The sequence below is a fragment of the Accipiter gentilis genome, chromosome 19 (genome assembly GCF_929443795.1).
Source record: "Accipiter gentilis chromosome 19, bAccGen1.1, whole genome shotgun sequence".
NCBI classification, from domain to species: Eukaryota; Metazoa; Chordata; class Aves; order Accipitriformes; family Accipitridae; genus Astur; species Astur gentilis.
This window is the reverse complement of record NC_064898.1, coordinates 6492252-6509041: the sequence shown is the minus strand read 5'-3', so window position 1 is coordinate 6509041 and position 16790 is coordinate 6492252. Positions and strand designations below refer to the sequence as shown.

The 16790-nt window shown below is 43.2% G+C and overlaps 1 protein-coding gene across 3 annotated transcripts in view; it reads right to left on the bottom strand.

The window, feature by feature from the left end:
• Positions 1 to 16790, bottom strand: part of ATP8A2 (ATPase phospholipid transporting 8A2) — a 350586-nt gene that overhangs the window by 13267 nt on the left and 320529 nt on the right. For all 3 annotated transcript variants that reach the window (XM_049823013.1, XM_049823014.1, XM_049823016.1), the window contains one exon: positions 14950 to 15054. In XM_049823013.1, coding sequence (XP_049678970.1) covers positions 14950 to 15054 — 105 coding nt within the window. The remainder of the gene's footprint in view (positions 1 to 14949; positions 15055 to 16790) is intronic.

Here is a 16790-nt window from a genome sequence, read left to right as displayed (position 1 = left end):
ACCAAAGGTGGGACTCATTGTTAATCCTATCCTCTAACGAACACTCTCATTTTCACCTCCCACACTGGAAAGAAAACTTTCTATCCAGTTTTTGGTTAAAAAGCCCTTTGTTTTACACAGTTCCTTATTACTGAATGTAGAGAAAGTGAAAATACAAACTTAAAGAGGAAAAATACAGTATGCTTACAATAGGGTTAATGTATGTACACAAATCAGTAGAGACACTCTCCACTCTGATTTTTATTAAAAACACAACCCGTTTCGTCAACAACTTTATGCCCAGAATTAACAAATGATGGCTAAAGTCTTGACCTTTCAAAGCACTTAATTATGTATACAAGTCCCACTAAGTTCTAAGGGGTTTTAAAATAACGTAGGTGTCCAAATCTCATTGCACTGGAGCCTCAAATGACTGTTATGTATCAGATTATTTTGAAAAAGGTACTACACTTTATTTTAGTTCAAAGTTCCTCCGCGACTGGGTTGGTTTTTCCCATCTCACCCTTGTTCAACACTGAGATGGGGCCAGTGCATAGAAGGGATCTGTTTGCTAGTGCAGCTCCTTGCAGTATCTTTATCCCATTTGCACCACATTTACACTGTGTTTCCATTTTCACAGCCTGCTTGTTTTTTCACATCTTTATTCACAAGCAGTAATTCCACTGGTTATGCTGCAAATGTGGGTACACATCTAAATGCCAATGCTGATATCTTTCTTGGATTAGATTACAAATTCACATACATTTGGTATATGGAACGGAAATCCCAGCAAGCACAGCTGCTGCTGTCAACAAGCTTACAACAGCTTTAAACAACTCCCTTTCATTGAAGCAGTTTGCTAACTTCAAAAAGAAAGTAACCAAAGAAACTCTGAGATGCCTATAATATGTAATCCAGCCATACAGGCTTATATTCCACTTAATAGTCCATTAGGGTAATATCCAGGCTCACAGTCCTCTGTTCAGTGCATAATGAGATGTCCACAAAAGGGAGGAATCCTTCTCTTTTTCCTGTGGTCTCTAAGCTCAGACACCTGAACTAGAAACTCGTACAGCCTATGGACCCCTCCTTAAAATCTTTAGAAACTGTCAGCATTTTCAGACACTTGGTCTCTTCCCCTCCTTCCCCTGGCACCACAGAATCACTCCTGCAACAAATAGGCCAGATTGCTTTCCCTGCCTACAGTCAGTAGTATTCCCTCAACGTAAAATAGAAGTTGATAACAGGTTTGGAAGCAAAACTATGAACATCAACTGAGAGTGTCAAACAATCTTTAAGAGCTCTTGGATCATGAGATCTGCATGCGTTCACAGAAGAAAGGATCACAGGCTTCCACTAAAACCAAGGTTACAGCATGGAAGCTTCTAAAATTCTTGGAAGATCCAATTGGCTAAAAAAACCAAAGACCAGCCAACTGTAAGAAACTCAAGTACCCACACAAAGAAATCTCCAACTGCTCAAAGCAGGCAGCATAACAGAAAGCATGTACTGCAAGGAATCACCAGGTAGGAGGATGGCAGGCACAAAGCAAGACATCGGACTCCTCTAACCTTTAACAGCCTTACAAAGTTGACAGCCTGCAGAATCAGTCATTACCAGCGCATGGGCAAACCAGCAACGCTGTATAGTGCAACCTCCTGCTGATTTTGGAGGACTGCTAAGTACCTTGTAAGTCCACTGACTGGCAAGTGTAGCGAAACACTGCATCTACTGCTGCCCTGTGAATGACAGAAATGGAGTACTTGTTCGTCTTCTGCAGGTAAAGGACATACAGACAGAGCCTTTCCCGTCTCAGCAGGAGAACCAGAGGGTGGGTTTGGATAGATGGCTTAAAAAAGAAATCTTAAACCAATCAAAAATACTTGTTCTAAGGGAGAAATAAGCAACATCTGCCACAAAATTCTTACACTGAGAACGGAATTAACCACAGCAGCAAAAGGCACAAGGAACAAGTTCTTCATCTGCCTGTCTACCGCACAGCAACAGAGGAAGCGCAGGACGGCGTCTGCTACAGGCCGACACTGGTTACCTCCTCAGGCTTCTACGTGCAACGTGCGGAGGAAAATGTGCTGTCAAGGGACTTCTGAACAGGAGGGACACACCGCAGCTCGAAGGAAGCCAAAGCTAGACTATCTTTGATATTGCTAATTATAATCAACAATTTCAAAACTGAAGTCACATCCGATTTTCCCATTTGGGAAATTATAATGGATTGCATCTATGCAGAGAAAGAAAAACTCATGGAAGAAGTAAAGCGCTCGTGGTTTAAGTACAAGGGATGATTAAATAGACTGCAAGTCAAGACCAGTCAAGTGCTATAAAATGAGCTCTTAATACACAGAGGTAAAACGCAACACAGCTCTCCTGAAACGGATGAGTATTTGATTTATTAACAGATATTAGATCTCCCAATACAAGCCCTGAAAGGAAAAGTTAAGTGGGTTTCTTAACTGGACTGAAGTGTTTGCACTGATACAGGGTCCCTGCTTTCAGAAAAGGTTTTTGTCTTCTACCAACAGATAACAAAGTGAAGACTTCTCAGTCTCTCTCACGCTTTGATGCAAAACTAACGATGACGTCAGACTCGCAGGCACCAGGTTAGGCCTTGCTCACAGAAATACTGCTTGTAAATCAAGCCCAAGTATTAGCCATGATTTCAAGTGTTAATTCTGCTTTCCGGTGACTCAGAGCCAGTGCCTAAGTCCTCCCACAGGGTCTAAGGATGGCATCTTAAGACGTTTTGAGGCAAAAGGATAAGAGATCATGAGATCATACTCTGAATATTGGATATAGTTGTGTTCATACTCAGGTCCTCAAAAATGGTATCAGAATGGAAGAAGTCACAAACCCAGACATCCTTATGGGAGTCAGTGACCTGGAAAGTGACACTGACATATGCTTAAGTTGGTTAGTGACCTCAGAAGGGGTAAGGGAGAGAAGCCATCTATCTGTAATTATATCAAGGACAAGGACACAGACAAAAAGCTTTGAACTAAACAAAACAAACAGTAGATTAGAACAAAACCTATTACAAAAGTCCCAATTCTGAGGGTTACTATGAAAGAATGATTAAAAAAAGTCATTACTCGAGTCATATAAAATCAGATTCAGTTGCTATCAATAATAATGAAGAATACCTTGGGCCAGGAATACCTTTGCAATGGCTTCCTAAGAGGGCCAAGATGATTTCTGTCTGCCTGGAAGTCTGCGCTAACGTTACATGAATTCATTAAGTGAATGACAAATCAAAAGGTAAACTAAAGGCAACATGTTATTTCATAACAATATTTTCCATTCCACGAATAAAATGACTCTTCCATTTTCGTATCTGAATTGCTCTAAGGTGTCAACAGAGACCTTAATTTTATTCTTCTGTGTTCTCTTCTTCTCATCCCTCACAAAAGCAAACAGCCCTTAAATCTAGGCAACAAACATCTGGCTTTACACATTCAAATGAGGTGCATCAAAACAAACAGAATAATTCAAAGCTGACCACAAGGTCCCACTGGCTCTTTTGCTCAGATAATTAAAAAAAGATGAGCTTCACCACCAATTAACCTACTGAGCACTAATTAGCATTAATGAGGATTTGCGGCACTTGGTATAGCTTGACCCAGAATGTCCTCCTGAGTCCACTAATTGGCTGGTGGCAAAAGCAGGGCTCACAAAGAAGGGAAGGTTAAAGTGGATGCAGGTGTGTTAAAATTGGATCTTCCCTGAGAAAACACACACGCATAGCTCAGTTAAAATAAACATAATTCAGGGCCCCCCTCCTCTTCGAAGAACTGAACTCTTAAGAAATGAGTTTGTGTTTTGTTATGATTTACGAGGGGAGATAGCACAGACACACCAAATGGGCAAAGACACTTAGCTGCCATTGGTTTTAACTCACCACCCTTCTGGATTATTCAGAATTAGTCAGATACACACATATGAAATGATTTGGTTTTGTTCCTGCTTTTCCACTTTCTAGGAGGAAGAACTGAGCTACTAGCAAAGCCTTACCATGGCTACACAAATAACACACAGGAGCACATATCCCAGCTGCTATCCCTCTGCCTTAAAACCACACAAAGAACCGGTGGCAGAGGCATGGTTCTTCACTGCAAGATACCCAGCATCCATGGGCAAGCCCAGAGAGCAAGCAAGAAACGTTCGTCCATGGTAAGCCCAGAAGACAAGAAAGCTTGCGGCTGTTTTTCCTGTCATCTGAATAGCTATGAACCCCTCGCCCCTACTGCCTGCAGGTGCAGTGCCACTGTTTTTTCTAACCTAGGATGCTGCCACAGCAATTAGCAACAGGTAAATCATTGTACAGCTTGGTTTGAAGCAGAAAACCCTCCAAAGCTTAGGCTGAAATTCCACCTTTAACTCCACAGCCTCCCTCCTACCCACATGCATTTTCAAATGGAGCAGCAGACAAACCCTTGCTCAGCCTCTTTCTTTCTACTGTCACATATTCTTGTTAAACATGTTGTTTCTGGAGAAGCCCTGGCTGGCCTGCATTCCTCTCCTGTTGGAAGAAACATCTTGCAACACGTTGTCCTCACACTGCGACAGCAGGGAGGGAAAAGAGAAAATAATTTCTGCAAAATATCCAATGTGGCTAAACACAAGGTAAAAGATCAGGAAGTTTCTGTCCCAGTCAACCTTAGCTGTGGATTAGATTTTGAGGGGAGGAGAGGATACTCTTCTCTCCCTTTTTAAAAATTAGAATTAAAACATAATAATTTATTTCGTCCATACATTCCAAACAGTAACTTCCATGAAAGTCTGCTGTTTCTTTGTTGACATGTTTCTGTCACTGAAAGTTACATCAACATAAAACAGGACGGAACAAGAAAAAAGGTCTGAAACAGACTTCTCCAGCCTTGATCAGTCCTAATCACCGAACTGTTTACAAGCAGATTATTGATTTTCATTTCAGTCTCTTGGTTCTCAAACTCCATTAAGTTTCTTCTAAAGAACCACCAGAGGTTTGAGCACAATGACTTCTCCCCAAGTAGGACCTGGCAGAGGAGACTCATGGATCTCTCTGGCTTTGAGGACACACCAAGCATTCCTGAGCATTTACTCACAAGTTCCATCTCTCATCTTTCATGCAGCATAACGCTGCTTAAAGCCTTACAGCATCGGTCATGGTCCTGGTGGACAAAGAGCGAGTACCATAATCCAGGCAGAGTCTCCGGCTGCACTTTTGTAATTAGCCAGAGGAGACCTGTTTTTCTTCCTCAGATACTCCCTGCTGGCTCAGTGCACTCCCCTAGCACAGCTGCAGGCCTTGGTTTAACTTGTTTTCTTTTAGTTTGGACTCAAGTGCATTACTTGAGTTCACGTAAGGGAGCTGTTGGAGTTAAGCAGCGGGCGAGAGAGATGACAACTAACACAGACTTGGTGTAAGCAGAATGTAAAACCAACATTCTTACAGACCAGGAACTCAAAATTAAAGCATGCAAATCCTCTCAAATGCAAGCCACGCTAATGCTGAGGGTTCAGCAAAACTCTCTATGCTCAAATACCCAGAACAACCCAGAGCTGTAGAAGAAAGGCCTGACTGGCTGAGTAAGCAAATATACCTCCATCCTCTGGGCTCTGGAGACATCGCAGAGAGGAATCACCCTCCTACAGAACAGCAAAAGTAGCAACCGTAGGCTTCTGCTGGTTTCTCTCTTTTGGTCCACAAAGGGGAAATGTTATTTTTGGTTATCTAGCATTGGATTGCAGGAATGTTTTACTATGAGGTCCATCAGGGTAGGAGGTCTTTTTAATTTAAAAGGCAAACAGGCACTACTGATAATGAAGCTACAGTGTAATCAAAGAAAATCTCCAGAGCATTTCACAAGGAAGCGTCTGAGGCATATAAACAGTAAAACAAAAATCAGCATTTTCTTTGCAGAGTCAGCGTCTACACACGCTACTCCTTAATCACTCAAGATGCAGCTGAAATAGAGAGACATCCAAATCCATGCTCCTTTTGCATTTTTCTGTAAACACTCATCAACAAAACCCCAGACCATGGCTAGAAGACCAAAGGGTCACCAGGCACAAACCACAGGGAAATGAAGACAGAAGTGTGGCCTGTTCCACTTGCAGGCTAAGAAGTACGAGAAGTTCCCTATCAAAGGTGACTCCTGCACCAAGATAGCCAAGCTTTAGGGAGTTCCGTGTCCTGGCTGAGGGTTCAGCAGCAATCCAGCTCTCCAGGGAAGCATGCCCTGCCATGGTGTAACATCTCCAAGCCTCGTTAATGCAGCAGCTCCCCTCCAGCTGCTTCCCAAGTCCATGCCACAGCCACAGAGAAGAAACTCCCTTTCCCTAGAGAGAGGGCAACTATTTAAGGAACTTTCCCTCTTTGAGAGTTATATTTGACATCACTCAGCCAAATGTTTGCCTGTTAAACATCAAATGTATCTGGATATGCGGCCCTGCGAGACCGACTTGGAGCATACTTAAAGCAGCCATATAGTAGGGAGCTCTCGAGACCTGCAACATGGAGTAGAGAGCTCAGCTCACAGACAGCTGCAAGTCGTTTATCCCACCTGGATGTGAAAAGGTTGAGTGTCACACAACTTCAGGAGCAGCAGCAGCTCCATGGACACCCTTTGTGGTGACTGATGACTAAAGCAGTTCCTGGCCTTGCCAGTCGGTCGAAGAACCTGACAGCAGTCCCCAAACCATCCCACTTCCTCCAACTCGTTTAGCACGTGGACCCACAAACAGTTGAGCGGATCCAACTGAGGAGACAGGGCAAAGGTGCGCCAATACGACCACGGCTGGTAAGGAATGGTCTGGGAAACTCTGAAACCAGCCCTACAGCCACGTCAACAGAACCCCATGGATCCATGACCCTCACCAATGCCCTAGTGAAACACTCGTGTTACTGGTAGCGTGCTACTTCACCAGAACAGCAGCTTTCCTTTCCCATTACGTCTCGGAGATTTGAACGCAGGACCCCAGCACGAAGGAGAGCCCACAGCCAACACGCAGCAGCAGACCCTGTGTAGCGTACATGCAAGTCTACCCGTGTCGCCACATCGCCCCGGGGCAGCGGCAGAACCACCCTGCGACAGCAGACAGGGGCCGAGGCACGTCACGAGCTTTGGCCAGCCCTGTGTGCAGCACCTGGACTGTATGTAGAGCTCTGGGACCGAATTCTCCACTCTAAGCTCACAAAATCCTCTTCAAGTTGGTCCTTGAAGTTGTATGGCTTAAAACAGGAGGAAGCTTTTCCTTCTGGTGACAAGCAAAGATGATTTACATTTCCTTTTGTCATTAACAGCATCCTAAGGCAGAAAAGCCAAACGGATCCCTCCTTTGACTCCTAAAAATCACCTGGACAATCCATTCCAGCCTTCGTTTTTGAGGCTGTTACTCCAAAACTTCTTTGCAAGACTGCTTCTTTGAACAGAAGACAGTATTACCAAGCACCTTTTAAAAATACCATCTAAAAAAAAAAAGCAGACACTAAACATCACATGCCCCTCTGAAAAGCAACAACCCTAAGAAAATAATAGATGAGATCTCTCTCTCAGAGTGCCTTCCATTTCTAAGCACTGCAACCATTAAGCATGTGTTTATGCATTTCATTACATGGCGGAGGGGCAGGGGGTAGGCATCATTGTCAGCTGTCCCAAAGCCAACTAACTAAACACAAAGTTGAAGCTGCCCAGTTTTGCCTTCAGCCTTTCCAAAATGTGGGAATTGACTCAATTTAAACGTCTGAGAAGCAGAAAAGGCTAAGTGTGGCTTGCTGCTTTTCAGCTCCCCTCCTTTCGGTATCAGTGCTGTTTACTTCTTGTCCCTAAGTGCCTCACTTTGCACTTACTCTAGTGGGTGCTTGGTCGTATCCTCTACAGATAAGGTGGCAATGCAGTTGCAATTATAACATTCTTTTCCTATTGACTCATTTTTTCAGAAGTAGTCCCCTTGGAGATTGAAGTTTTCCATGCTTGGCCTCTATGTAAAGATATTTTTTGATTAGTTTTGGGTGTGTTTTTTTTTTTTTTTAAAACCAAACTTCCTGGTTTAAAAAGAGTCCACTTAAATACTTTGACTAAATTTAAAATGACTTCTGTGTTCAAAAACTCTGAGCTTCTCTTAACAGGTTTTTTCTTCCTTTTTTAAGAGAAAAAAAAGCTAAAGAACAGCTCAGAGGAACAACAAAAACTGATGAACTTTAAAAGTGTGTAGATACAGTTTACAACAAAGCCCAGGACATTTGGTTGATCTGCAGAAAACCAAATTGCTTTTCTTTAAGCTTTCAAGTATTTTGTAATTGTCCACTAAAACTTTAGTATCTAGTATAACTTCTGTATTCTTGTCCTTGGTACAGGTAACTCAGGACTTCATTCTTTGCCACGAATCAGAGGCGTGAATGCAGGCTGTCCTGCCTCTCTTCTGAGATGGGGTTAGCCAGCGGGGTTAGCCAGCGGAGGAGCTGCGGCCAAAGCAGACTGCTGAAGCCATTAGGCTGGAATAGTTGTTATGGAACAGTTCTCCTGCTGTGCAGCCTGGAGGGAAGATTTCTTCTTTTCTCCCCTGTGGAGATCCCCGGTACCCAACCCAGTAACTCAGGATTAGGCATCAGAGAGACTGGCCCCTTAATCAGTTTTAACTCTCATCTTGTTACGTTCTCTTTTTTCTAATCTTTTCTTTCAATTTACAACTTCATTTTGGCCTTTGTGCTGATACTGTACCTCCATCAACTTCGACTTTGCTAGCAGATTTGATCACAGCTCTAAATCCTTCGCCAGGTCACCAGGTTTTAACCCTATTTGTGCACTGGATCTCCCTCAAGGTTACGTGATGGGCCCAATCAGGATGTGAAATAATTAATTGCACTGGAGAAGGCGCGTGTCAGCTCCAACTGGTTGGTGCTAGCAGCTGGGCACTCGGGTCCTCAGTGCCAGTGGCAGCATGATAACTCCCCTTTCATCCCTGCGGCCAGCTTCTGAAACCCTCTCTGCCCTCTGCTCCTTCCCACCTCTGCCCCACGGCCTCCCCACTGCTCAACTCGGAGCAGAATCAAACCTAGTAATTTAACAAGTGCCTCACACACAGGGGTTAGAAATGCCGGAAATTAACGGTACATATTAAAACGAGGAAATAATGTGATGATTCCTTACCAATACGGGACAGGAGGGAAAGAGAAAGGGACAAGTGTAAAATAAAACAAAATTATGCATTTTCCACCTACCATACACGAATGTTTACCATATGGAATCAAAGAATTTAAAAAAACCCCACTGATATAATTTTATGTGCCTTTTGCTAGTAAAAGGAGTCTAATATCTTTTTACTAGAAAAGCTGCAAGGAAAAATCGTAAATATGCCAGTCACTTTGTTGTGTATGCTGGTGGAGAAATCTTGCCTTTGCTTCCCAGAAATGGTGTGAAGAACATCTGGAAAAATTGATAAAAAGACTCTGAAACCTCAAAAACCAAAATACACCTCTCCCCTCTTGAACCTCATTTTACGCTCAGCTGCACTGGATGGGCCAGATTCAGATCACAGTCATGCGTATCCTGAGTAAATAACACTCAAGTCAACACATTCATGAAACAAGAATTTGGCTCCAAATGCCCAATGCTGTTTAACCAGGTGAAAACACAAGACTGAGTTTGTTTCAAATAAGATTCGTTGTACGTGCTGATGTGAAGGGGCCTTACTGGCACACTCTCCCTATTCAAGTAGATATAATTTGAAATGCATCAATAAAGAGACAAAGTGCTTTGAAATATAATGAGCCCAAGCCTCGTTCCTCTTGATCTTAATGAAAAAGCTCGCCTCTTCCTCAGGAATCGTGAGATCAGGTCCTCAGCTCGTTCATGGCTTTGTTAAGAGAAAAGTGAAGTCTGTTTTAACATTTCTGCTTCTGCTGGCGGGAGGCTGAGCGCTCTGCTGCTCTCAGCTCCGTGCACAGCCGCAAGCCTGAGTCAGGTTTCCCGTGTTCTTCTCTTGCTCCTCCCCAGGGACCTGTGGAGTGGGCAAGTCTCCACGGGTACTTGTGTCAGCTCACCGATTACCCACCGGGTCACACAGCTATTGAAATGAGATAGGCGTCTGCCCTCACCCAACAAATAAAACCAAGGCTAAGATAAATAAGACAGCTCGCTCTCAGGGTGAGAGCTGGTCATGCACATTTCACTAAAGCAACAAAGTTAGATTTGGTGAGAAGCACTTAAATGAAAGAGAATCTCCACCAGTGCGTCTTCTTGTTGAAGGCAGACAGTGGAGAGACTGTTGTTTTAGATACATTGAAAAACAGTATTTTTTTTTATGAAATGGACATGAAAGAGGTGGCTAGCTGTCATTTAGTGGGTGCCTGAAAGCAGCAAGAGTAAAAAGGCATACTGAAAAATGCTGCGCAAAAGCACAATGCAGTGCTTCCTCGTCACTCACAGCTACGCTTCGCTAGTTCTGTAGTTACTTCCCTTCACCTTTGTTAAAGACAAGGCACTGCCTCCCAGATTTCTGAATAATTCGAAGAAATTCTTCCCAATACTTCAGTGATGCAGGCACTTTTCTGCAACACCCCAGACAGGCCCTTCAGCTCCTTGTAAAGTACGTAAATCGTGAAAGCTACATTGTTCTTCGATATCAAATAATCTTCTAATCCCAGCCTCCAACTGATTAAAAACAGAACAGAAAAACAACCAAAAAGCTACTTCCAAAGGCTCTCTCTGGCAATTCCAAGACAGAGAAACCCTCTGAAACAGGAAATCTACTGTCGCAAAGAGGGTGCTGCACAGCTTTGCTTGCTCTCCGTTCGCTGGCCAGCGGAGCAATAAAGTGACACGGGTTTCCAAAGTAAAGTTTGCTTTGGTCCCTAATCAGGCTTTACTCCACCTGAACTCCTGCTGACTTCAGTGAGAGGTTAGATGGAGTGAAAAGTGAATGAGGACTTGAAAATTTGGCCCTTTATGAGCCAAGACTTAGTTGTAAACTTATTTAAAGACACAAGAATCTCTGCAGCTGAACTCAATGCCATTTTTGAACACAAACCTGTAGAAAACCTGTTTGTTTTCTTTGTGTAAATCTTGCATGTTAACATGATTAGGTCTGCTGGGCAGGTGTCTCCACATGTCCATGTTTGCTTTGGCACACAAGCTGCCCCTCTCACCTCTCCAAATTCATGTAAATTTAGTGTTAAATCCTGCCTTTTGTTACATGAGAGTGCCAGGGAGCCCCTCTCCCTTCCCGTACCAAGGCTCGCTCACGTTGCAGCTGGGCTGGAGTCCAGCCCAGCACCGCCGGGTGCCAGGCTGGGGAGGGCAAGCGCAGGTACTCATCTTCCTCAAGCAGGCAGGTGGGCATGGCGTGGGATCCATCGCCAGCCCCTTACTGCACACTCCCTCCTCTCTTTCTCAAGCTATTCTGGAGTTGCCAGCTTTCCAGATACTTGTTTCCCCTGATGAAATCCCCTGCTCCTGGAATCATCTGATTTTGTGATCATCCCAGCTTCCATGAAAAGTAAGTTTTCAGCTGTCCAGATGAGATATACAGAGAAATGAGAACATGATCCTTTACAGCTCAAAACAATACACTTGATAGAATCTCCAAGCATCACTCTAATGTTATTTGCAAGGTTTTGGGGACCCAGCTGTAGCGCTCAGGGTGCTGAACCTCTTCCCTGTGCAGACCAGACACTCCCTGATCTATCACTTGGCTTTCTGTTTGCTCCTTGCCGTTGGTAAGACAAAAATTTGCACCTGCTTTTTTAGATCAATACAAGCCAATTCAATTTTAGAAACCGTTCAAAGGGGCTAAGGTTCAGAACGATGTAATGAGCAGTAGTGAAGACATTTTTTATTAACCTGGAAAAATGTGTCTAGCAAGAACAGTTGGCAGGGTGAAGACCCTCTAAGACAGGATACGCTTATTTAGGTATCAAGTGGCACATGCAGATCTCCCAGCGCTCCTTCCCCAAGTGCAGTGAGGACCCCGGTGCTATCCTGCTCACATTTTACAGAAATTCAGCTGAGCCACAGCAAACTGTTGGCATCCTGTTGTGCAAGCCTAGATGCACTCACTGCCTTCTGGGCTTTGTGAATTTCTTTTTGTTTTAGCAGATTAATCCTAAACATTCAGATCTTGCACCTCATTTTTTGTCTAAGGTCTAGGCAATGATAAAAGCAATTAGCTCCCTAAATCCTTCTCCTATCTGTAATTGGGTGTGATTTTTTGTTGTTTGTTTGTGAAAAACACTGAACAATAATAGTGTCCACTATGTGGGCCAGGAAAATAGACCCTGATGACAGCCAGCTTATCTTCCACAGCTGCCTGAACAAACCAACACCTAATGGATATGTTTTCAGGAGCACTTCCAACCAAGAGCTAACGCTGTTACTTGGAGGTGATGGACAGACCAGTGCAGTTTTAATGCAGCTCTCCACTTTCCATTAGAAATGAGGAGACTCCGGTTACTTTCCCTTCCTGCATAGTGTCACATTGCCAGGAATATCCCAAGAGCAATGGGGCTGCGGGCAGGAGGGGAGAGCAACGCGTGCGCCTCAGTACTCATTTCCACTAGCTTCAAGGACATTTTTAAAAAATAAAGAACATGAACCAGAGAGGCTGTAACTGCAGAAAGTTCCCACTCTGCTTCTTTCCCACCCTCTCCCTTCCCTTTGGACAAGCACACGATTTCTAGCAGGTGTGAAAGAGCCAGGAGACAAACAAAAAGAGATAAAAGACAGAACAACTCTGAAGAGCACTCAGGAGGCCACATCACAAGCACAGCACACCAGCTCCTAGCAGGCAGAGGCACTCTACCATTATCTAGTTCACAGATGGACCACCCAGAAAATCTGGGAGCAATTAGGAAGGAGAACAAACAAATGCATGGAAAGAAGGGGGGAGGGAGAATGGGAAGGAGGGCCAGAAAGGATTCCTTACATCATCTCCATGCAAGCGTTTCGAGAATGAAGTGAAGCTATAGGGAGGAGGAACGCAGATGAAAGAGTTTGCAGTGAGAATGCAATAAAATAAAAGGCTACGAAAACATGTAGCGTACGAATGAATTACAACACGGCCATTAAATTTACAGAAAGTCAGGACAGTGTGTAAACGGAGAACATCAAGTTCTTGGAGACACATACACGCACATATAAACAGATCAAAAGCTGTGTCTCTCGCTATTAACAGTACGTCAACCCGCTTTGCAACCCAGGGATTCATCAGGCAGAAAGCTGACTCACTCTCCTCTCCAGCTGTCAATAACTGGCACTAAATACTGGCAGGAAAATACAAATGCTACAAACCAACACCAATGCAACTTCACATCTTATGCGTGGATAGGAATGACAGCAACAGCCAAGGGGCTCATACTAGCAGAGCCACGTGCCTAGGCACAGCCAGTTTTCTGCTGGCCTGGACTCCACTTTCCCGGCATCTAATCAGGCTGTCAGTCAGCACCTCACAACACCCAGTTACACCTTTCTTGCCTGGGAAGCCGACCTGATTTTGGTACCAAGCGCTTCGGCTCCAACTGACTTCAAGATGACTGCTCAGCCCTCTGAAAACAAGGCCCATTTTTAATTAAACGCCTGATTTCAGGCATCTTTGTTGGTTTTAATTGTGGCACATAGGGTTGCCTTTGTTGACCAGCGCTGCAAAGTTTGCTTTTTCTTTTTAAATGATTTGATGTGCAGTTCGTGACTTTTGCAAGTGAGCACAAATTATGAACTGCGTTTTGCAAGATCCAAATGTCACAGCAGAAAAATGACTCAAAATAAAAACTGAGCATACCAAGTGTTTTGAAGTGATCTTAATCAATAACACTGTTTACTTTGTCTCGGCCTCTTGAGAAGCAAACTCTGGTCACTAAGGACATCTTATAAACACATTAAAGTTCACAGAAGCATTTTTTAAAGCTTTTCAGTTTACTATAAACTTGGTAAACTCACTCCCTGATAATTTTCCCTAAAAATAGTGCTTATTAACTCACAAGTTGAGTTGAAAAAATCTACTATCCGCTCGTCTCAGCAGCAGCTACAATATGGCAATTAGTTTACCTTAGAATAGACATCAAAGGCTCAAAGGATGACCCTGCCCCAGAAGAACAAAATCTTTTAAAAGCCCCATTCCACTCAGTTTGCTAGTTTATAAGGTTTGCTAAAATCCAGTTTAATGATCATGTAGTTTCTTAGCAAGTCATGTGGTGCCATATTGTGTAAGGAACAGAAGAGTTAGTTCTAAAACCTTTTTGAACTTAGGAAGCTTTTCCGACCAGCTGATGCAGAACCACATTCTGAGATGGTAAATGAAACTGTTGGATGGAAAAGCCTCGCTATGATTTTCTTTAGCTTCTTTCAGAAGAGACAAAAGTTCCCACACAACACATACTCTCCCCTTACAATGAAAAATTCAATAATAGCAATATGTTCAAGTCCATATGGTGTGGATATAAGGGAGAGGCACAACGAAAAACTGAGAACCCTGAAAGTGGGGTCCTGTAAGCTGCAGTGGAAAAAAGCAAAAGCATAACCCCCCCCCCCCCCCCCTTAACATGAGACTGAATAAAGTTGTAGGGCACGCTGGATTAGCCAGTTCCCCTTTTAGCTAGTATTCATATCCTGAGTTGCAGACAGTTCCCTCCCCTGACATGGTTATCAGATTGACTTTTTTTTTCCCCTGGATGTCATACAACCAAGTCCTTTCAAAACCAGTCTGGTCCAGTGGCCAGATAATAGCACGACATGTTACCAGGCAGGAGACTGAGCAGCAGTTGCCAATACAGCCTCACAGCAATAACGCAGGAGAAATGAAACTGGAAGGGCTAATTCTGGGGGGGGGCAACAGACATATGAAAAGGAACAATAATAAATGATTAATACAGGAGAGAAGCCTTCTTACCCTGTCTGGAATCAGAATTGAATGGTGAATGAGAAATAGGGAGGGGAGAGGACAAGAAGGGTCTGTTTTAAACATTAACATAGGCTTGCCCACCTCTTTCCATTACTATCACGAAGCATGGCTTTTCCCAGCTCTCTCGTCTTCGTCTCCAACTCCTGAACTTGCTCCAGCAAAGTTTTATGGTACGTATGCTTGGCCCTGTACCACAAGGAAAAGATAAAAAGAAAAACAAAACAAAAAAGCCACGTGAACATTTGTTTTGCTACTAGCCCCCAGTTTTACCTCTCAGACGAGAGGCGCGGGGCCTTCCCTGAAGGATTTGCAAAACAAGGCACAGCGTACACGTCAGTTCAGGTTCACGATACCTGGGAAATATTACATAAGAAATGAGAAATCAGAAGGACTTCAAATTCAGCAGAGCTTGACCGCCTCAACACAACCCTCAAAATCTAACCAAGCAGCAAAGCTACGGGACTACGGAGACCTGACACCGCTGCCATGGGGCTGCTCAGGACCCGGGCATTCAGACAAAAGAGCTGGGATTCATTGAATATTCATGGCAGTAAAACCTGATTCTACTCTGTCTTTTGAGCTACGCACGGCACTGCTCTGAAAACCTGAGGAGAGTCTACAATAATAATTGCTATTCAAGCCCCTTTATTTTCATTTATCAGTCTCACATGGTTTGGATTGTCTCCCCACTGAGCTTCCAAAGTGACAGTAACGAGACTGGCTGTGTCCTACTTTCTTGGCTTGGGAATTCAAAGAGCAATCCATGTACCACACGTGCAACCAAAATTTGGAGAGCAATGCCCCCCATGAAGAGACTTGGGCCTTTTTTTCCAAGTTTCACCTACCGCTCCAGCGCTATTACACCTACGTTACATTGATATAAGGAGAAAATCTAGTCCCCTCTGTCTTGACAAGTACAAAGCAATAATACGAAATGCAGGGATCTTTCTCCAACAGGCAGGTTTTGATCAGCTTCCTCTTTTGTGTCACTTAAAGGAGGACAAGTCTCCCATGAGATAATACTGATTTACAAATAGACTGCACAATAAGCCCAAAAAAAAGATGAAGCCAAGTCGGCTGAGACATCACTATGCTTCATGGCATTAAAATAGTATTCTTCAACTCTAGAGATAGCAAAAATTTCTTTACAAGTTTCATAAAAATCTTACATGCAGATACTATAATCTTTAACCAGTGTTGTAAAACAATGTCAACCCCCCTCCAACATAAAAATAGTAACTGAAGTATATGTAATTAAAATATAATGAAGATGCCTGGGCAGTAAGAAACAAAGACCACAAAAATCTTTGCTGATACTATTTTAGATGACAGTGCCCCGATATTAATACGAGGCTATCCAAGTCCTCTGGTCTTTGTGTTGCCAAGTTAGGCGCCAAGCACGTAAAAACGAGAAGCTAAAATGAAAACTACTTTTCAAAACACATCTGCATTTAAGAGGAAAAAAAGAGAACAACAAAAGATGAAGCATAGCAAAATCTGGAGATAAAGAGTATCAGGATGTACTTAGAAGGGCACCCTATTAAAACAAACCACCAAAGGCGTATGATCTGCAAGGGAACACCAATGTACTGTGACGGAAGAAATCAAGTAGCAAAGATATTTTTAAAATGCATCATGTTTCAAGAATGTGAGATTACCAACAGCTGCACAGAAATTAATTAGATTCAAGTTCCTATAACTAGTTAGGCTAATGATTAGACTGGTCTCCTCTTTGAGGAAGGGAAACTATAGTGATTAAAATAAGAAAGCTTTGAGCTATTAATTCTTATAATCTTTACAGTTGACTTCACTATCACACTCTTCAATTTTAGTAAATACATTGAAATTTTGACCTTGAACTCATCTCTTACCTTTTAAAGAGGCCATACTTACTATTGCAAACTTGAAGACCGAGCATGTTT